This window comes from Coturnix japonica, chromosome 1 (assembly GCF_001577835.2).
Source record: "Coturnix japonica isolate 7356 chromosome 1, Coturnix japonica 2.1, whole genome shotgun sequence".
NCBI lineage: Eukaryota > Metazoa > Chordata > Aves > Galliformes > Phasianidae > Coturnix > Coturnix japonica.
In genome coordinates, this window is record NC_029516.1 from 69,694,626 (window position 1) to 69,716,994 (window position 22,369).

Consider the following 22,369-nt stretch of genomic DNA (forward strand, 5'->3'; position numbering starts at 1 on the left):
TCTCCTATTCAAGTCACAGCATTACTAAACACAACTAAGTTGATCAGCTCCATCATGATCTGGATTTACTTATACTGAAGTTGACATGAATGAGACTAATGATATTGTTTATTCTGATTTGGACTTAATCTGTCCCTGCAGTTTATCTATCTCCCCTCAGAGTCTGCAAGCTCATTAGAACAAACTAACTAACTAAAAAATGAAACAAAATGACCAAAAACAGTCAAACAGAACAAAACAACATATCTAAAAACATGTCTAAATACAATTCTGTAATTAACTATGTGATTAATTCCATTTGGTAATTCAACAGATGATCACAGAATCACAGAATCACAGAATTACCCGGGTTGGAAGGGACCTCAAGGATCATGTAGTTCCATCCCCCCTGCCTAGCAGGGCCACCAAACATACGCCTTTACTAGATCAGGTTGCCCAGGGCCCCGTCCAACCTGGTCTTGAACACCTCCAAGGATGGGGCATCCACAACCTCCCTGGGCAGCCTGTTCCAGGACCTAACCACTCTTCTAGTAAAGAACTTTCCCCTAACATCCAACCTAAATCTTCCCTCCTTCAACTTAAAACCATTTCCCCGTGTCCTGCTATTGTCAGCCCTTTCCAAGAGTTTACTCCCCTCCTGGGAGTAAGTTCCCTTCAGGTACTGAAAGGCTGCAATGAGGTCACCCCGCAACCTTCTCTTCTCCAGGCTGAACAAACCCAACTCCCTCAGCCTGTCCTCATAGGGGAGGTGCTCCAGCCCCCTGATCATCTTCGTGGCCCTCCTCTGGACCCTTTCCAAAATCTCCATATCTTTTTTGTACTGAGGGCTCCACACCTGGACACAGTACTCCAGATGGGGCCTCACAAGAGCCGAGTAGAGAGGGACGATCACCTCCCTATCCCTGCTGACCACCCCTCTCCTGATGGAGCCCAGGATCCCATTTGCTTTCCGGGCTGCCAGAGCGCACTGCTGGCTCATGTTAAGTTTCTCATCTATCAGGACCCCTAGGTCTTTTTCTGCCGAGCTGCTCTCAAGGACAACTCCTCCCAGCCTGTACAGGTGCCTGGGGTTCTTCCGGCCCAAGTGCAAAACCATGCACTTTGCCGTGTTGAACCTCATTAGGTTCACCCGAGCCCAGCTTTCCAGCCTGTCAAGGTCCCTCTGAATGGCATCCATTCCCTCCACCGTATCGACTGCACCACTCAGCTTGGTGTCATCAGCAAACTTGCTGAGGGTGCACTCCATTCCCTCATCGATGTCATTAATAAAGATGTTAAATAGCACCGGTCCCAAGACAGACCCTTGAGGGACACCGCTCGTTACCGGCCTCCACCTGGACATAGAGCCATTGACCACCACCCTCTGTCTGCAGCCTTTCAACCAATTGCTTATCCATCTAGTTGTCCACCCATCAAATCCACCTCCCTCCAATTTGGAGATGAGGATGTGATGGGGGACCATGTCAAAGGCCTTGCTCAGGTCCAGGTAAATGACATCGGTCACCTTCCCTTCATCCACCAACGCCGTCACTCCATCACAGAAGGCCACAAGATTAGTTAAGCATGACCTTCCCCTGGTGAAGCCATGCTGGCTGTCTCAGATCACATGCTCGTTCTTTATGTGATCAAGCATGTTGTCCAGGAGGATCTGTTCCATAATCTTCCCAGGCACGGAGGTGAGACTCACCGGCCTGTAGTTCCCCGGGTCCTCCCTGCTCCCCTTCTTGTAAATGGGAGTGACGCGACCCTTCCTCCAATCATCCGGGACCTCACCTGACACCCACAACTTCTCAAATATGATGGAGAGCGGCTCAGCAACCACCTCAGCCAGCTCCTTCAGGACCCTGGGATGCACGCCATCTGACCCCATAGACTTATACTCATTCAGTCTAAGGAGGCACTCTCGGACTTGCTCTCATGATCCTTCTTGTGCTTGTTCTCAAAGCAGAATAGAAGACACCTGAGTCTTTTGAAAAGTCATAACTAGACAGAGGTTGGTAAAAAGACACTGGGCTGAATCCTGAATGCTCATGCTAGAGAAGAAACTACAACAGATTTTATAGGATGCTGTCTTCTGCAAAAGAGAATTCCAATATGACTCAAACTATGCAATCAACAGAGGACACATCACACTTGATCAAACTGCTCTCTGTGTTCATTAAAGGATGTTCACCTCAGTTTTCTAGAGAAGCAGCACTGAAAATATTTTCACAAAAGAGATTGTTTAATTCCTGAGATGCAAGCCCGAAATTCACAGATTAAAGAGACATTGTACAGGCTTGAGTTTTTATAGAATGCACCTAAGGGACTGTCAGTTCTTGACAGGCACTGTGAAGCACGGACAGGATTCCAAATGGCACAGCCCATCAGAGAGCTATCTCTGCATACCACTCAAAGGGTAGAATTACTTGGTATTTCACATCTTGTGTCACTGTACTGTGTAGGTTGGCCAAAGTCCTGTCATGACAGACTGAGGTCAGTGGTCTCCTCATCCCTATAAATAACCAGTGACATCACAGCCTCACACAAACAGAGGTAAAGGGTGAAATAAGAATGTAAGTGCTGAATAAGCTGAAAGATGATGTTGTGCTAGACACCAGCTGGAGCATGAACTGAACAACAGCTCATCATGAGCATCAGATTCAGTGGGTTTGAAAGGACTGAACATGGGTCTAAGGAGTCACCAGCTCTCTCTGTGAACTTGGACTCACCCTTGGATGGTCTGTGGAAGACCTACCCTTCAGCAGGAACATTCCAGCTTCTAGATGCCAGGGAAGATGAGATTCAACCTGGTGCAGCTCCAGCATGGTGACAACATTCCAAGGAAAACCAATACCAAAGAGTTGGCTCAAAGAACATGAGCGAGACTGATAATACATGCATCCAAGTTGTTTGGAGAAAGGCCCGAAAGAATCCGTCAGTTATAATTACCTATCTAGCTGGAGTAGAGTACTAAATAAACTATTCTTTTATTTTTTTACTTTTACTTTCTTTTTTTCCTTCATCTTTTTGCTTGATTTACATTTGACAAAATAGCGTCTGACATGGAAGTGTGTATGAAGCAGAGGTGTGTCACTGAATTCCTCCATGCAGAAAAGATCGCACCCACTGACACTTATTGGTGCTTGCTGAAGAATGGGTCACCTCTGCAGGTGTAGATCTTTATGAATGTGTCCTGAAGGCTGTAGTTCATTGCTGGTGTAAAATGACTGTTACTGAACAGGAGCCCTTCCCTGCTGCTGCCCTGAGCCCTGTCAGAGGCCCTGCTGATGATATGAGCCCTACCACAGCACACAGCACTTCCCTGAGCCCTACCAAAGAACATGTTGCTGCTTCCTTGTTCAGAAGCCATGTAGATGTGGTGCTTAGCAACATGGTTTAGTGCTAGACTTGGCAGTGCAGGGAAAACGGTTGAATATGATGATCTTAGAGATCTTTTCCAACCTAAAATTATCCTACGATTCTGTAGCTCTCAGCCCTGGCATCAGGATCTTGCCAGTGTCAAGAGAGTTTTGACTGTGCTTCTCTACCACCAAAAGGAGAAGGGGAATTTGACTCTTGATTAACATTTGCTCTACTTGAGCAAAACTCTGCAATAATTGAGCAGATTTTTTTTACAGATCTGTCTATTGTACTGTCATTGTGTTAACAAGATGTCAAAGATTGTTCTTAAGCAAAAATGATGTGATCTGAACTTCACTATATTCTTGGATAAAGCTATCGGCTGATGAGTGGATGTGACAAGAATGTAAAGAACTGGTGATAAAACAGGTCCCATTCAACAGCAGCAGCTGGAAGGAAAGCACATTGAGATACCCTCTGTGTGAGAAGCTGGAGCTGTAAGGAAAACTAGGAGTTCATTTGTTACTGTTTTATTATTATTATTATTATTATTTTTTTTTTTTTAATTTTTAATTATTTTCACTTTCATTCTATTTCCCATTCATTAGCCTGGAAGAATATCTGAGTAATTCGCTTGGTTTGTTGCTCAAGCTGTCATAAGATCCTCAGGATATGTTTCCTAATTAGGGAAAAGCAGATTTTGCTAATAAGAAATGTTACTAATACTGAGTATGTAGAATGTTCTTCTCAGTGTTTGAATAAATACAAGACTGAATGAAAGAGATGCATGAAAACATGGCCTCAGAAACATTAGGGACACCAGTAACAATAGGCTTTATTTCTCCCATCCAAGGCCTAGTTCTGCTGTACTAGTTAGCAAATATGTAAATATGAGCAAGGTCTCTTACAAAATGTGCATTTGCCCGCAGTTTCCCTGCCTAGGAAGATGTTCAGGACATTGACAGCCTAAGGATGTTTGCTAGCACTATAATACAAGGTCCCACAGGAGTTTCCAGAGAGCCTTGCTGAGCACGTCAGCTGTTATTGCCAGGTTTTCACAGGGCCTCCTGAAGGTGACAAAGTCTTGATCTTGTTTGTCATGTGTTTACAGTGAAGGTTCAGTGTCATCTCGCTTGCCAATTATTTGTGGTGGTGGAATCCCAGTAGTAAATAGAATGAAATGAGTTGTGAAGCCGCCTGATCTAGATTGCCTGCTCAGCGCATGACTAATGCTGCCCTTTTCTTCCTCTGCACAGCTCATGGTTTTGTTACGCTGCTTTGTGTCTCCTTTCAGATGAGGTCTTTGGTCACCCATAGAACGAAGTGAAAAAGCTAAATACATGGCACATCTCTAAATAAGTTTCCCAGCAAGGAATCCTAGTGTTGCATGGCTTGAGTTTGTATTGACAGTTAGCTGAACTCTCACTGAGACATTGTATTTTTTGCACTTAAGTATAGAGTAATGTCATGAACACAGGAAGGTAATAATAGAAGTAGATAAAGTATAAAGCATATATTGTGTGAAATGACAAACTGATGCTAAGGAATGCTGAAGTTAAGAGCTGGATGGCTGTTTGTCTGAGCATTTGCTCCCTTGCTATCCAGTCCAACCATCAGCTAGCTATGCATGGTTTCTGAAATGTAGGTTTTGTTCACCATTAGTAACAGATTGCTTTTATCTTTCACATTTTCTAGCCAGTTTACTTGAAATACAGCTTGCAATAACCTCATCCTACAGTGCTGGAATGAATTCATTGGAGAATGAACTCGTGGAGACCTTATTGCTCTCTATAACTTCCTGAAGGGAGGTTGTAGTGAGCTGGGGGTTGGCCTCTTCTCTCGTGTAATCGGTGATAGAACTAGAGGGAATGGTTTTAAGCTGTGCCAGGGGATATTCAGGCTGGACACTAGGAAGTATTACTTCTCAGAAAGGGTGGTCAGGCATTGGAATGCACTGCCCAGGGGGGTGGCGGAATCAATGACCATGGGAGTGTTCAAGAAACATTTGGATGTTGTGTTGATGAATATGATTTAGCCGGGAAGTATTGGTAATGGTTGGACTAGATGATCTTCTAGGTCTTTTCCAACCTTGATAATTCTGTGTTTCTGTAATTCTGTGAATTCTGTAGCCCACCTGCTTTCTCTGACCACAGATACACTGATTATTGACCACAGTTACTCTGCCTGGATGAGCTCAAGCTCAACTGGAATTTTTGCATTCAGTTTAATATGATGGCAGCCAAGGTTCGTTTTCTGTGATAAGATGTTTTGGGATAACATTTGTCTCATATTTATATTCCTTGCTACCTTGAAAATGATCGTTTTAGAGATAAAGATGTAAACATTAAGCTAGATGGCCAGATATGAGACTGAAGGAGGAGGAGGAAATGGCAATAGCCTGGGTACACTGAGGATGGAGTGTGTGCAAAATCAGACTGGGATGGTATCATCTGTGGAAAACTTTATAGAAGAACGAGTTTTTCTGCCATCCCTTCCAGGAGCTGCAGTTGCTTCAGACCAAATTAAGGAAAAACAAATGATGTCCCCAGATGGAGTGCCTCAGCCACTGCCACCCTAAGGAAAAGCACAGGTGGAACAGCCCCTCATTTATCATTGCACTGGGAACAAGAAGAGACAACAAATACAAGACTTTCTGAAGTCAACATCAGTGAATTTCTGTAAGGTCCCAGAGTGCTGTGATCCATGTCCCAAGAGCAGCTGGGCACTGCTGAGCTTCTTCAAAGACTGTGGGAGATGCAGATACTTCTTTCCCTTCCAGATGAGCCCCTCAGGCTACAGGTTATCATCAGGCTCTCAAAACAGCTACAACAACAATTTAATTAAATCTGCAGAGACACCCACAAAGTTGTCCAAATTAATCTGAAACTAACTTCCAGCAGTGGTATGAGTTGTACTTGCAAGATATACTCTGAAAGGTCAACAGCTTGTTTTGAACAACTGGGAAAGACTTCAGGAGTTGAAGTGAAGGTGGTGTGATGTATGTACCCCTTTCAAATGACTGGGGAGTGCTTTTGCACTTTCTAATGTCCCATTGGTCCAGCTCCCCCTTTTTCATCCCCTACCCAATATTTCTTAGGTCCTTTTGAGCGTACTAGCATATTTTTTTCACTCTGGTCTGGCTTTGGTTACTAATATGCATCTATTTCATTCTTGTTCTCTTGCCCTATAGCAATATGAGGCCATGCCATTCTGTGTCACCGAGTCCTGTCAGTTTAGTCTCATGCAATCATCTTGTTGAGGACCGGACTGACTTTTTAGGTGTGGTAGAGTGGTTACAGTGTGAGACCTTATGTGGGTACCTGTCACACGGTGAGAGGCAAAGTTGAATAGGACATCTAACAGGCAGGTCAAGTTTTTCAGAATTAATGAAGGGTAATGGCTTCCCCTGAAGGGTTGAGAAAGGCTGATGGCATTTGTAGAGATGCCTTCACAAAGACAAATAGATGACCCGGAAAACAGAAATCCCAGAATAATCATGAAGCTAGTTCTCAATCAGATAAAAAGCCCTTAGATCTGTCTTCAGGATGTCACCCTTCTTTAGTTCCTTTACTTTCTTTTTCATCTTAACCACAACAGCTTAACTTAATATCTTCCAGGGCCTGGAAAGGTTAATTTTCAGTCTGCCTGCTATTTTCAAACATTTTCACCTGCTGTTTTCAGTTTAAGCATTTTCGTCCTCTCTTTCTTTTTACGTTTGCGTTTTCTTTCTCCAGTTTTACAGCAGTTTTTTTGTGACTTCATGTTTTTCCAACTACAAAAAGATTGCATGTTGGAGATAGCGTTAAATGATATATTCAACCAGTTTCTTAGCAGAGGTGTAGGACGGTACTGTTGCTGGGCTGGAGTATGAATAAGTAGAATGAAGTGAAGGAGATGCCCCACCCTAAACAAACCAAGGGGAGAAGTCAGCTGCCCAACTCCTCCTCCTCCTTCACACCCCTTGTTTTTCTCTCACAAAGCTCTGGAATATTGAACAAGCTTCTGAAGTCCAAGTCTTTGCTTTCTACAACAGTATAATCTCCATAGAGGATCAATGATGGAATGTTTTGTGTGCAAAGATCTCCTAGACAAGAAGGCACCCTAGGTGGCTTGTGATGTCAAATAACCTTGGTTATTTCTTATATTAAAACTGTGTCAAGATTGTTTGCATGGCATCGTTCAGAAGTCCAAGTCTCAGTCAGGTTCTCCTACTGCAGGCCAGGATCTTGGGAAGCTGCTCTTGATGCTAGAGATGGCTATCAGGAGGAAAATGCCTGTGCCCAATGGGGAGGAAAATTCACCCTTGTTTGCACACGTATCCTTTACTTTTTAAAAAGTAGCCCCACTACAATCTTTCTTGTGCTCTCTATCCTCTTTTAGCACTGACACTTTACCTCCTGTTGTTCAGGTATTACTTTTGGCCTGCTGACAAATGGCCCATCTATCTGCCATGTCAGAGGCATGCAGCTGGCTGAGCTGGAAGAACCATTTCCTCTGCTGCCACAAGGCTTGTCAGTTCCTCTACTCCAGACCTCCCAGTATCTGGCTTAGCCATTTCCATTTTTGGCCATGTTGCTCCATATTATGCTTAGTTTCCCAGTGATGGTCCCCTGGTAACTTCATTATTTTTCTCGTCCTCTTCAGAGCAGGCTGGTGATGATTTGCAGAAGTCGATAGGCAAGTTCAGTATTGCTTTTTTTCTTCCTTTTCTTTTTTCCTGAAGATGAAGGGGAACATCCTCTGATGTATGTTGCAACTGTTGATAGAAACAGATGCAATGTGATTCATTAACCATACCTGGATTCCAAGAAACTCCTAATACAAATCTGGGCTAAGGCAGGCAAGTCCCAAAAGCCTTAAAGGCATATAATGAAAAAAAATCACAAACACTGTTACAGAGAGAGTGGGGGAGGAGGGCAAGGCCAAATGGCACTAAGGAAGAAGTGCATTCCTCTAACATGCTCCATATTCAAAGCATGCAAACGCTAATGCCGCTTTATTAATCTATTATAAATTTGGCTAAGCTGATGCAATGAAACTGCTGGGAACCTGGAAAAGGAGGAAGTGCGGAGCCACTTTGACATGCATATTCTCTTCCACTCCTGCTAGTCCTTTGTACTGCTGCTGTGTATTCTGGCACTGAGATACACGCCTTGCTCCAGCTAATGCTCCCTTGCTCAGTCAGTGAACCATGTTTGGGAGGCAACGTGTAGGTGTGTGTTGAAACATGATGGGGAGGGGTAAGTTGCATGTTAATAAGGGACAGCTTATCTACACACACACAAACTGAAACAATAACTTGCCTTACTTATTTCAGTGTAAGGCTGGGCACTAACTGGAAAAAAAATAGTGCAGTTACTGCTGACTGCATGGTATTGGTTCCTGGGTACACGCTGACTCACTTAGGTTCATTTCCAGTCTAGCAGAAGAAAAAGTCCATCTTTTCCCATCAGATGGGAAAGCTGCAACAGACTTGTCAAAATAGTTCCTTGTAATTGTTTTTACGTTGTTGTTGCTAAGGTAGCAGAGCTTCTCATGTGGTTTGGGTTAGAGAAAAGAATAAAGAAACGCCATGCAAATCCCTACATTTTATTTGATATCACAGAGAGAAAATGCATATAAATCAATGAGCTGATATTCTGAAATTCTTTCGGAACTTGGTAGAAAGAACAATTTGCTCTGAAAAGTGTTTGACAGAAACAAATCATTCTCTTTAAAGATTTACTCCCACTTATTTGTCTGATAGGGTTATAAAATATCACCTTCTAGTTGCTAGAGTTCTGTTCCCAGAGGCCTGATGAAGGTGAGAAAAAGTCATAGATTCAAAAAGTTAGATGAAAAGAGACTTCTGGAGGTCCAGTCTGCTCTCTACTCCCAACACAGCCAGCTCCAGAGGCAGATTAGGTTGCTCCACAGCCTGGTCCAGGCAACTTGTGAACATCCCCAAGCATGAAGATCTCCCAGTCAGACTCACAAGGCAACTGTTCCAATGATCAGCCAGCCTTGTGAAGAGAAGCATGTGTTTCCTTTACAGCCCTTTGTGCAAATGTTGTGGCTATTTCACTGTGCCCATCTGAGAGCATTCTGGTTCTGTTTTTTTCCCAACAACTCCCTGAAGTCTTCAGCTATATCCTCTTTTTGCCTTCATTTCACCAAGCTAAACAAATCTTACTCCCTCAGCCTTTGTTTGGATATCACATGCTTAGAATCATAGAATAATAGAATCACAAGGTTGGAAAGGACCTACAAGATCATCCAGCCCAACCATTCTCCTATCACCATTACTACCCTCTGAGCTACTAAATCACATCTCATAGCTTCTCATTCAGACAGTTCTTGAAGACTGCCAGGGATGGCAACTCCACCACCTCCCTGGGCAGCCATTCCAGTGCCTGACCACTCTCTGAAATAAACAGTTTTCCTTTATCTAATATAAATCTCCCCTGGTGCAACTTGTGGCCATTTCCTCGTGTCTTGTTTGTTGCCTGGGAGAAGAGGCCAACCCACTGCTGATCACAGCTTCCCTTCAGGAAGTTGTAGAGTGCTTCTCTTGATTTTGTTTTTATCACCCTTGTATGGAGGACACTGATGAACACTATTCCAGATACTGTTTTTGTGCCAGATGAAGGAGAAGAATCACATAATTTCACCTGTGGGTCATTGTGTTGTTAACGCAGGTGCATTCTTAGTTCATGTTCATCTTGCAAAGCTCCCACTGGTCAGTCCCTGCACTGTACTAGAACATGTTTCAATAAGAGTTCTAGCTCATGTCCTGGTAAAAATCTTAAGGTACTATAATTACATGCTTCTGCAAAGCTATGTTAATGAAGATCCTCTTTAGCATTCAAAAATCTTAACATATTCTCTCCTTTCTGCTTACATGAACCTACACAGACCTTATGATTTCAGCATAAATGGCCAGGATTTAGTGTAACAAGGACAATAAATATAAACTGATTATGAGTAATCTCAGTCCAACCCACTGCTAAGCAGTGATTTCATCCGACTCAGTAAGAAAGGATGGATTGTCTAAACTGGTGAAAATTCTGCACATAGTTCCACAGATTGGTTTAAAGCCTTTATATTTGTTTGGAGGAATGGAACTGCCTGTTATTCATGCAGGAGGGCAGAGACAGTAGTGAAGAGGAAAGACAACTACGTTATACTATATATAAGGAAGTCAGTCCTGTGGAAGATAAGAAGTCACGATTCTGAAGTGCTGAAAGAAAACACTGTCTCTAGGGAACACTCAAAGCCAGAGGGTACCCAGACAGGGAGAAATAAAATCTCAGCCCAGACAGAACTGGGCACATCATCAAGAGGAAGAAGTCTGTATTTCCTTATCTTCTAACCCACAGAAGGTATGTTGCCACTGAAGTGTTTCCAAATGAAAGGAAGGGAAACTTGTTTCCTCTCCACTCTTCAGTCTTGTGTATATTAGAATGTTCTTAGTACCTGGAGTGACGGAACCCCAGTTGGTATGCACTGTCTGAGTGTACAGTCCTGAGATCATGTTCCCTGTCAAGACCTACTATTTGCATATAGCATCGAGAAACATTTATAGCTGGACTGTTTTGAATAGCTACTGTGTGTGTGTATTATGCATTATGTATTTTTATGTGTATTATTCTTTTATTTTCCCATGAGAACATTTTATGTAATTTTCAACCCTTTTCTTACTTAAAAATTGATGTGGTGGGTTTCTTAAAATTGTTTTATGTGAGCAAAACTCTTTAAGGAATCTCTATTTTTATCCCAACATACAGTAAATTATAGGAAGAATTTGACTTATTCCTTGTAATAAATGTTGCTTTACATGATGCACAAGTGAGCAATGAGCACTGTTAATCCACTAGGATGATATGTAATATATTATTATACTGTTCTCTCTGCCCTTACGTTTACTAGAGCTTTACAGTTTCAACAGGTATGTAACACTCTACATAACAAGAATTTTCTATTCTTCTTCTGTCATGTGTAGACTCATTTTCTCCTAGTCCAGGATAATAACGTTGTATTTTCCTTAGAAAGAATATTACACAAAGTATGTTGCCACAGATGCCTTCTGTTTTTGAATTTGGAAATTGGATTATGTAACTGTGATACCACGAGTCTGAGGTGGGCATAAAGATAAAAGCAGCCAAAATGTTAACTCCAGTTTTGGAATCTTCATGTTGAGTCACTGACATCTTCTGTTTGAAATCTTGTTTCGGTACAAACTGTGAGGCAGCTCTGTGATGGAGAAAGGAGGAGTCAGTCAGTGAAGACCTGAAATTCCCATTAATTGGGGTCAGATGTAGAGCAGAAACTCCAGCTTACTGCCTGTTTGTCTTTGTACATCCCTGGCATGAATATAGAGAGATGTGATACTGGTGCGAATAGAGAACAAATCTATTTGCTTGGGGGTGGAAGCACCAGAAGGAGCAGTAGCAGAATGTCTGTAAGTAAGGCACCTGGGTGTTGATGGCACTAAGATTAGCAGGTCATCCTAGCACATCTACACATAGTTTCTTGCAGTATTCAGATCAGAATGGAGAGGCAAATGATGATTTTCAAAGGCAGGACAGAATTAAGAGACTATTTAGTGTCAACTCTTAGATACCTAAGACATGTTCAAAAAATACATTTAGTCATCAACATAAGAACAAATCAAAAGAAGTGATAAAGATTCAATGGTTGATATTCCTCATCATCAATCACAAAACAAAGAATCTTGGGCAGATAATTTGGACAAAAATATACTGGTAATTATGAGAAAATGAGTATGAAAGTCTGTGAATTTATGTTTTACACAAAAATCACCTCCCTTCCCATAAGATCTCACAGTGAGCTTTACTACGCTGGCTCTGCACACTTGCAACATAATTTCATACGTGGAACTGGAAACCAGGCATCAGGTCAGATTCAACTATCTCCCTCTGTTTTTCTCCCTGTAGATGCCATGTGAAGGCTGCATGGAGAGGGACAATGAAAGCACTGATGCAACCATAGAGTTCCACCTTCTTGGCTTCTCTGAGCTGTTCTGTCTGCGGGTTCTCCTCTTGCTTATCTTTCTCATCATCCATTTGGTCACACTGGCAGGGAATATGATGATCTTCATAGCTGTGTTTATGGAGCATACTCGTTCTCCCATGCTTTTCTTCCTCTGTCAGCTCTCTCTCATTGAGCTTTGCTACACCTTAGTCATTGTCCCTAAAGCACTCCTTGGCCTGACGGTAATGAAAGGCATCACCATTTCCTTCATAGGCTGTGCAGCCCAGATGTACCTTTTTGTGGGACTCGGTGGAACTGAATGCTTTCTCCTGGCAGCCATGTCCTATGACCGCTACGTTGCCATCTGCAAGCCCCTGCACTACACAGTGGTGATGAGCGAGGGGCTCTGTCTTAGGCTGTCCATAGCATGCTGTCTGGGAGGCTTTGCTGTTGCCCTAGGGTTGACGGTGTCTGTTTTCCACTTACCTTTTTGTCAGTCACATCACATCAACCACTTCTTCTGTGATGTCCCTGCAGTGCTGCACCTGGCCTGCATACACAGCTACACTTCCGAGCTTCCCATGCTGGCTGCCTGCGTGCTCCTCCTGCTACTTCCCTTCCTCCTGATCCTGACCTCTTATTTGTGTATTGCTGCTGTTTTGCTACGTATCACTTCCTCCTTCAGAAGAGGCAAGGCCTTTTCCACCTGCTTTTCACACTTGGTCATCACCTTGCTACACTACGGATGTGCCTCCTTCATGTACATTCGTCCTAAGTCCAGTTACTCACCAGCTCGAGACAAGATGGTTTCTCTAGTCTACACCAATATTACTCCATTACTATACCCCCTTATTTATAGCTTGAGGAACAAGGAAATCAGAGGAGTCCTAAGGAAAATGTTGAGGAGAAAGAGAATAACTCAGCTGAACTGGGGTATTACCAGGGCTGTTACACGTGTGAACTAAATTTTAGGAGGCCAAATGTTCTTGTTGGAAATGCAGTCCTGTAACTGGGCTAGGCCAAGATTATCTATAGACTTCACTGCAGTAAATATCCAGGCAGAACACAACATGCACTGATGTATTCTTGACAAAATGACATCTGAGCCTCCAAAGAAAAAAGGAAGAAGGAAAAGGAACAACAACAACAAAAGCCTTTAACGTAACACTGCTTAAAGGGAAAAGCTGTACCAATTTGTGAGTAAAAAGAACTCTCATCAGTTTATGGTATCACTTCTGTGATCACATATATACCCATACTTACATATCCAGTTATCTATCTCAGCATGCTCAGAAGATCAGCGCAGAATTATGTAACGCTGCTGACTTGTTTTCTTTACTTTCCTATGAAGATGCAAGTAGATACTGGAAACTGGGAACTCAATAAATATTTTTAGTCTGGTAAGTTTTCCAGCACAAAAATCACGAAGGACAATATTAGAAGGTTACAGAAAGAAATACTGTGCTATAAAAGAAATGGAAATGAAGCCATGTTTTGCTCCAAATTCAGCAGAAGGTTGCACTTCTAACATTCCATCACAAGCAAAAAGATCATTAGTATAATCTCATCTTACTTTGAATTATTCTAGGTAATGAAAATGAAAGTGCCACTGATTTGACAGGAGTTTGACTTTCCTATGAGTGTCTTACGGGAAAAACATTTCCCTTTATAGGGAGACGCTTCAGGTTTAGACTGTTCCTATGGTAACACAAAGACTCAGATGCAGGTCTTATCATGTAACTTTTATCAGGAAAGACTGCATCATGTAAATAAGGATGCCTGAGGACTGTTAAAATCTATCGGCATAAATCTTACATAAATCTAACAATACTGCTGCTGCAGCTACTGTTGTTTCTGTGCCAAAACCAGTGAGAATTCTAGCATATGCTGCAATGCAGCAGATATAAAAATCTGAAACGTGCACAGCAGTGTTACTGTCTGTGTTTAGAATCACAGAACCATCAAGGTTGGAAAAGACCTCCAAGATCACCTAGTCCAACCACCCACCTACTACATTGGTAGTAGGTAGTAGAAACTATTGAGTTTCCCAATAAACCACACCCATTAGTATAACATCTAAACATTACTTGAACAGCCCCAGGGACAGTGATGCCACCACCTCCTTGGGCAGTCTGTTCCGGCACCCGACCATTCTTTCAGGGAAGAAACTTTTCATAATATCCGGTGTACATGTAAGCAGGACAGGATGATTTAGACAAATGTGAAAATACTAGTTTTGTTCAAGAACAGTGATAAGAAAAGCAACTTCAATATTTTATTTAATACTTTACTACCCCATAGCACTTCAGAGCACCAAACAGACATTGTGACTCAGATCTTACATATGAAATTATTGAGAGAAAAAAAAGGGCTTGCTTTTACTTCTCTGTCTAATTCAAGGGTAATTGAGCAGCCGCCTACACTCTGATCTCTGCCCTAGAAGACTGGGAGAGCAGATTGATATTTGCTTTCTCTGGGCTACAATCATTAAATATTATGGTAAGTGGATTTGACCAGCAAAGAAAGCTGGCCCTGTAACTGAATAACTTGACTTAGGCTCCTCTGACAAAAGAGAAAAGTGAAATTTAAAACTCACATTAAAAGCTATCCTCAAGTTGGCAGTCGGGTCAGGCTTATATATTAACATAGAATATTGGCTCTCATGTCTTTGAATATCCAGCTACAGCTGTGAGCAAAAATTTAGCAACACTGTTTTGAATGATCAGTGTTGTAGTGGACATTTTAAATCATCGGCCAGGTCTTCCAGAAATGAGAAGAGTCCCAATAAAAACACATTACTTACTAATGGATAAACACTTTAGAAGTATGTTAGAGAAGTACTTTGCATCAAATACTATTAAGGGATTTAAAGATGGTAAATAACTGTAAGAAGCATGGGACAAAACTGATGCCTAAAATCCAAATTCTCTTAAGTCAAAGCAGGCTTTGAAGCTAATCCTGCTGAGAGCAGTGGGCTGGGCTAGAGATCTCCAGAGGTCCTTTCTTAGGTTAATTAAAGCAGAGATTTCTACCCTATCTTTCAGAAGGTACTGACATGCTTATATACATGGCAAGAAAAATAAGGAGCAGAAAGACAATGTGGTTTAAATAGAACTTTGGTAGAGGCTCTCACATCTTTATGGCTGTTGCAAGGTTGGGATAAGAAGAGATCTAAGTATTGTCTGCTTCTAATTGTTAGAGATTAGCAGGAGTTGTTCCTCGTGGATAGTTATTTGTCAGGGGTACTTCAGCAGACCTGACCTTACTGTACAGATAGGGATGATGCTCCTGAGAGGGATGCCATGACTGAAATAGCAGCCATATTAGACTCCTATCCTTGCAGTTCTGAGTTCATCCTATGCCCACACCAGGGTTTACATGGCCATAAAAAACAATATTCATCTTTGCAGTTACTTTTGTCAACGCTGCCCTGAGCAAGGTGCTAGATGAGAACACAGATCTCATCAGTTGTTTGGCAGCAGAACTCAGCCTGTGGGCACTCAGCCTGCACAGCCTGCAAAATCTCATTAGTGTTGTCCTTGTGCTCAAGAATGAAAAGGATTTGGAGGATGATGGCAAAGATGTCGAGAAATGTTCAAGGCACTCAAGGTCCAGTATCTTCAGTGGTGCATATCAAAGAGGTACCTTTACTCAAGAAAACACTTTGGAGATGTATCCTGTATGCTACCTGCCATTACCAGTGATGATGACAGGTCTTTTCAGTGTAGTGAAACCAGTGAAAAACATGCTTCTCCCCCTCGCCCCCAATCCATCATCGGACAAAACTGCTTATATCACTCTTAGGCTACACGTAGTCCCGATGGGTGGAGTGGGTTCCTCTCATGTCCTGTCGCAGCACCTTCAGGCAGACGGGATTTCCAGGGCTCCGCATCCATTCGACCACCAGAGGGAGCAGAACTGGGATGTGAAGGTAGCCGTTTTTAAAGGTGATTTCTGGTGGAGGAAAAAATGAAATAAAATAACAGTAGTAATAGATAAGAATGGAAATACACTACTGTACTAATTCAGTCTTCAGATAGTGCATCAATATGGAAACACCTGTAAGTATGTTGTTGATGAACAAGTAACTGAACATTTATGATGGGATGCTGACTGAGCTTTTAGTCTGGGTTCAGTCCTTCCCATTGGGAAGCTTTCTCTGTAAGGTGAAGAACCCATGTACAGCTCCCCTCTCGTTTCAGTTGGAACCCAAGTAAGGAGTTGTCTACACTCCCAGTGACAGGAACATACTATTGTTCATCTAATAGGGACTGAAGAATCACAAGAAGCTTAAAGTGGAAAATTACTCCTGGAGGTCTCCATCTCAAACACCTACTCACAGAAAGGTTAACACCAAATCTGTATCAGGTTGCTCAGGATCCTGTTCCCTCAAATCCTATACACTTCCAAGGGTGTTCATCTCCTGATATGTGATGAAGGGTGAGGGAGTGACCCCTGAGCAATAAAAATCAAAACCCAACCTGCACACTATTGCTATCAAAACCCAGATCTAGGCACTACCTCTGCAAGCTTCATTCATTCCCCTGCCTTTGTCTTTCTTCTCAGGGGAGAAAGATGACTAGTGTGACTCCTTCTGCAGTCAAGTGCACAGATTCCTAAGTTAGGCTCACTTTGTGGTCAAGAAAGGTTTCTTGTGTTCCATCATAGGAATGTAAAATATCTGTTTAAAAGTGCCTGATGCAGATAGTGGCTAAAAGGGATGAATCAGATGTCACAGAACAAGGGTCTGGTTCCTTCTACCAAATATTTCTCCAGGGCAAGTTTCTCCCTTGTACTAAAGTATGGCTTGTTGCAAAATGAGACTGGGACACCACGGAGCTCTATGCCTCTTACTGACAGCTAGTTCAAAATGTACAGTTTCAAAAATACCAATTCTAAAGGCTGAAAGATGTAAGGATGCTTCGTTAGCTTGGGAAATAATATAAACTGAGGAACTCGAGATTATTTCTAGGTTCAGTTTTGTTCATGATCTGGAGGGATGTGGTGAAATTCACAGCTCTTTCCAAAATGTGAGGAGTAGCAAACAGTAAAAAATTCATTAGAAACGTATCAAAGAGTTCTGTCTGAACTGTGTTTCAAAAGAAGCACGTCCCAGCTCTGTCTTGGTAGTGCCTTTTTATTGTCCCAACAGCAAATCAAGACAAGACCTGGCGCATACCATTCCCCCTCTCTTCCCTCACCACAAGTTCTCATTTCTGTAGGAGGAAAGCCCAGGTGTGTTGTGTATTAGTATTTTCCAGGTAGATACCAAATCTCAGTGATACGTGAAACAAGATATGGGGAAACAGAAGGAAAAAAATACGCTCTGCCATTCCAAAATACTCAGGAGGCGTAGAAACAGAGGATGAGCTTCAATCTGAAGCACCAGAAATGTGGTGCTAAGTGAGAATGCATAACTGTGAAAATGTTGTGGAGATGTAAAGATAAAAGCTTTCCTGGAATTAAGTTTTTGTTTGCTTGTTTGTTTGTTTGTTTGTTTTCACGAGTCAGTCAGGGAATCAGCTTCCTCCAGCAGTCTGCAAAGAAGATTCAACCTTCAGATGAATAAGTAAAAGCATCCTGTCAATGCAACACTTAGTTGAAAATTCACATGCAGTCCTTCAGCTTTAATGGGTACAGCCTCCGGGTAGATTCCTTCTTTTTTCCCTTTGGACCTGCAGTTTAGTGCAGAGGACGCACAGCAAAGCTTTGCAGCAGAGCTTTTACAGATACCAACACATATCCAGGAACTCGTGTTTTCCCACCTTTCCCATTTTCCCTTGATTACAGATTTGCTGCAGATCCAGATCTTGCTGTGACATCAGATGAAACAAGGAAACATGGAAAAAAAAGTGAAAGAAAATAGTTCTAGGGTACCTTCTCTGCTTGTTCCTTGTAAATCTATTGCTGCGTATTCCCAGCAGCTTAGATCAAATGTCCTTGATTATGTGCTGTCTAAAGAGACATAGAGAATCCCCGTGCTCCTCACACCAGAACTTTGGCACTTTAGAGGTTTACAGATGCAAACCTTGGTAGCCCAAAAGAAATGAATGTAAAGCCATAAAACTGATTTATTTTTTCCCCCCATATAAACGATACGAGCTCCCGAGCAGCCCTAGAGCCTTATCTTCCAGCTGCAAATGGTTCTTTCCTACTTCATATCTACATGGGCCTCACCCATTCTGTCCCACCACAAAGGAGAAGTTATAGGTCCACCTGCCTCACTGCTACATCACAAACTGGAGAAGGCATAATACTTTACAAATGAAATCTGAAATCAATATATTCTGTCCGTGCAAACTTAAGGTATGGGATGTAGACAGGGAAACATTTTTGTGTTGAAGTGGGGAAGGGGTGGGCATGAAAATTTGAGACTTAGCACTGTAGGATGAGAAAAAACACTTTAGTTAGCATTTAATTGGAATAAATTTGTGCATTGCATTAAATTTAAAGCTTAGCACTATGCCTGTTTTCTCTGAAAGGAGCACAGATTTCTCTCACCTGTGTTTGAAACTCCTGAGACAGATCTTGATTTTCTAAAAGACATGGTTATAGAATCACAGACTCATCAGAGAAAGATTTAGGAGCAAGGGACCTCAGGAAGTCTGTAGTACCAGTATCAGCTCACAGCAGGGCTGATTCCAGAGCTATTTTGGATTGTTTAAGGCTGAGCACTGCTAAGCCTGGAACATCTCCAAGGTCCTCCAGTTTCTCTAGGCAACCTGACAAAGTTCTTTCTTCAATCTTCTTTAAGGAGAAGGAAGAAGAGAGCAGGAAGAATGCAGCCTTACAGCAATGGCAGAAATATAACCATTTATATTTTATAGGGAGGGGTGTAATAGCTGTAGATGAGTGGGAGTAACGTCCTAGAGATGAAAGAACATCAAAATGGTAGAAGAGATACCACAAAAGGAAGTTATTTCATATTTATGTCCCTCAGGTAGGAAACTAAAAATCACATGAGGTCTCATACATAGCAAGAGTCCTCCCAGCTCAGCTGCTTTCTCAGCCTTGTTTTTGTATTGAAAAATCAGGCATCATCATCCATGCTGGGGAGTTTACAAGCATGAAGGCAGCGATTTTTCCAGATGGTGTTGTATGGCTTTCACATTACAACTCGGGGAGACGTATCAGCCACTGCTGCTACTATACACATGGATCTCCTTAATATCTACCACAAGGATGATAACAAGAACACTGTAGACTGGTTTTAGCGACATTATCACAGACAGAAATGGATGGATGAGTTTATGATGAAAATACTGAGTTCTGCCGTGCAAAAGGCCCGCTCAGGTGCGAGGGCGGTAGCGAGGGCTGCCCAGGAGGTGGCAATCGGGAGCCTCTCTCAGGACTGGAGCAAAGGTGGAGGGAGGCTCCCAGGAAAAAGGTGGCTGCCTTTAAGGTGGGTTTATTTGCCTGCCAGATGGGAAGTCTGTGACCAGCCCCTTTCAAACAGGTAAAGGCAGTAAGGCTTCTCCACCCACTTGCCTTGATCTTTCATCATAACTGTGGGCCAGGCAGGGAGGTTGTGCAATGTGCGCGCTCCAGTCAGGAGGCTGCGGGAGAGATTCATGCGCTGTGAGCAGGAGCCGAGGCTTGGAGGCCTGAGCCAGGAGAGCAGTCAGGGGCTGGGATCGAGGCCCCCTCTCCAACCAGCATGGAGCTGAGGATGGGCAGGATCGAGCTCTCCCTTGGGATCCTTCTCTTTGGCTCGCTCCTTCCTCCTGAGGTGCTTGGGAAAGAAGGTAAGTGTGGGGTCTGCTGGGCTTGGACAGCAAGCACAAGAGAGGGACCACTTTGAAGGGTGGGAAATGGCCTGGTCTGCTTGTATGGGGCCCCGGGGTCAGTATAGCTTTCCTGGGTTGCAGGAAACTGGTGCCTTGGAAAGCAGATGGGGCGTGAGGGTTGAAATCCAAATGCAAGCCCCGCTGTCTCTTAGTGGCTCCATGAGCTGAGCTCAGGTATGCTGCTCCCCCCTCCCTCTCTACCCCCTCTAAATGAAGCACAACTGCCTCAACATATCTAGTGATTCAAGAGAATTCTTCCTCTGTTTGCATTAAACACATGTATTGCAGATAACAAGCTTAAACATAAACTCATGAAGTTGTACCCCTCACCCCTTCGACAACACCCCCGCAGTTTCCTAAGGAAGCTCACTGGAGAGTTAACCCTTGTGAGCAAGAGAACAGTCATTTCTGGGAGGCGTGGGAGATGAGGCAGTCTCTTTAACCTACCTCCATGTAGGAAGGTAGAGCTCAGCTTCACAATTTCTTCTTTCACCTCTTCTTTCTAGACTCTCCTGCTTCCCTTTTCTGGTCCACTTAGCCCCTTTTATTAGGTACAGTAATCTTTTTTTCTTCCATCTTGGCCATTGCATGGTAGTTATGAAACATCTGGGAAATGGGAATTGTAACAGAAGGATGAGGAAGAGTAAAGCTCAGTTCAGTTTCCTACCTCTCACACTTTATTTCTGCTAGAGACATCTTTTTGAGTCTCTCTTTTGTATGGTGAGAGTTGTCAGGGCTTTTCATCCCAAGGTTAGCCCCCTCGTTTGCTGCTCCAGGCCCTTGATCGGGAGGACTTAGTCATAGCTGGCAGTTCAGCCATGGGCTCACCTCAGACTCTGTGTGGAATGTTCATTTAAACTGTTCTTGACATGCGTATTTGTATTAAGGATTCGGCTAAATGGAAGCGACTAGTAGGCATGATGGAGAAAGTGAACCCAGGTGAGAAGTAATGTGAGGTACTGCCGCACAGGCTCTATTTTCCATACCTGTGTGACCACTAGTTGTCACTTACACACAGACCTCTCTGCCAACTTCTAAGCTATCTCAGACATCTTATTTTGTCTGCATCTGTGACCTACTCTCCCTTTACTTGTCTGGTAAGGAACAGGCAATTCCCTGGCATCCTCTCCTTTCTGAAATCTTGCTTCTTTTAAGTAGATTTCCCACGTGGCTGGAGAACCATGGTGAGATTCCTAGGTCAAAGGCTGTGGACCTAAGAGCCGGTAGCCCCAAAGCACTTTCATTCCCTGAGCTTTTGCAGTCCTACTAACTCATTCATCCTTTTGTTGGAGAATCCCTGCTGTGGGTTTCACTTTAGAGATGTTATTTCTTGAGAGTGGGCTTTGCCCACACCAGTGCCGGTGATGAGGCACGGCTTACAGGCCATGAAGGTTCTTGTCCTGGCTTCTTCTGAGTACCTTTTCCTTCATGCTCTGCTAGAACTTGCTGCACAGCCCCTCTTGCTTCCACATCACTGCTTCAGGCCTGAAGTGTGTGGGATAGATATTATCTGGGTGACGGTTCTGGAAGGACAAGCTAGCACACCCTCTAAGTTTTATTTTTTGTTGTTGTTGCCAACAACACAAGAATAATATCTGAAATAGAGAGACTGAAAGCAGAAGGGAAGTGTCTCTTCTGGACAGGGAGTCTGTGTCTGTGGCTTGGATGGTTTTGCCATATGACCATCCCATGAATGCAGCAAACTTGCAAAACCTGGATTCCTGCTTTTCCCTTCTCCCAATCCCAAAAGGGTGTTTCAGAGGTGAGAACAGCAGTGCAATCCCTCTTATCTCTGACTCTGGGCCCGCAGCCTGCTTCCTCATTCCACAGGACTCCTGCTGATCTGCACTTTACACTCTGTTAGTCGTAGTTGGCAGGCAGTATTTGTGAAGCAGTCAGACAAGGGGGAGGAAATCTGGGTATTTAAATGCAATTTAAATGTTTCCCCTCTCCTACCTCTCACCCTCAAATTCTTTTCTGAGCTGTTTAGAAACGACCCCTCTGAATACACTCACAGGAATCCAAAAGGTTAATCCAGATTTTTTTCCTTGTGTTAACAAGCCAGGGCTGCGATAGGTGCATTGACATCAGTAGTCTGTTCTGTCAGTGCCAGCAGATCCAAAGGCAGCCTGGAAGCTGTGCATCCAGCAGTGTGACTTATTTCATCTCCTCTCCATTGTTTGCCTAAGAAGTGATACATTTTTAATTTCTCTCTAGATCAAGACTTAAGGGCAAACTCTGATCGTATTTTCACATTTCTTTGAGGG

At 43.0% G+C, this 22,369-nt stretch overlaps 2 protein-coding genes across 2 annotated transcripts in view; both read left to right on the forward strand.

The window, feature by feature from the left end:
- Nucleotides 1-11,878: 11,878 nt before the first annotated feature.
- Nucleotides 11,879-14,107, forward strand: LOC107318468 (olfactory receptor 10AC1-like). The gene has a single exon (XM_032447097.1). The coding sequence runs from the start codon at nucleotides 12,279-12,281 to the stop codon at nucleotides 13,278-13,280; it is 1,002 nt and encodes a 333-aa protein (XP_032302988.1). The 5' UTR covers nucleotides 11,879-12,278; the 3' UTR covers nucleotides 13,281-14,107.
- A 5,547-nt stretch (nucleotides 14,108-19,654) lies between these two features.
- Nucleotides 19,655-22,369, forward strand: part of EPHA1 (EPH receptor A1) — a 28,296-nt gene continuing 25,581 nt past the window's right edge. Inside the window, exon 1 of the mRNA XM_015872409.2 lies at nucleotides 19,655-20,060. Within this exon, the coding sequence (XP_015727895.1) occupies nucleotides 19,973-20,060 (88 nt within the window). The 5' untranslated portion in view covers nucleotides 19,655-19,972. The remainder of the gene's footprint in view (nucleotides 20,061-22,369) is intronic.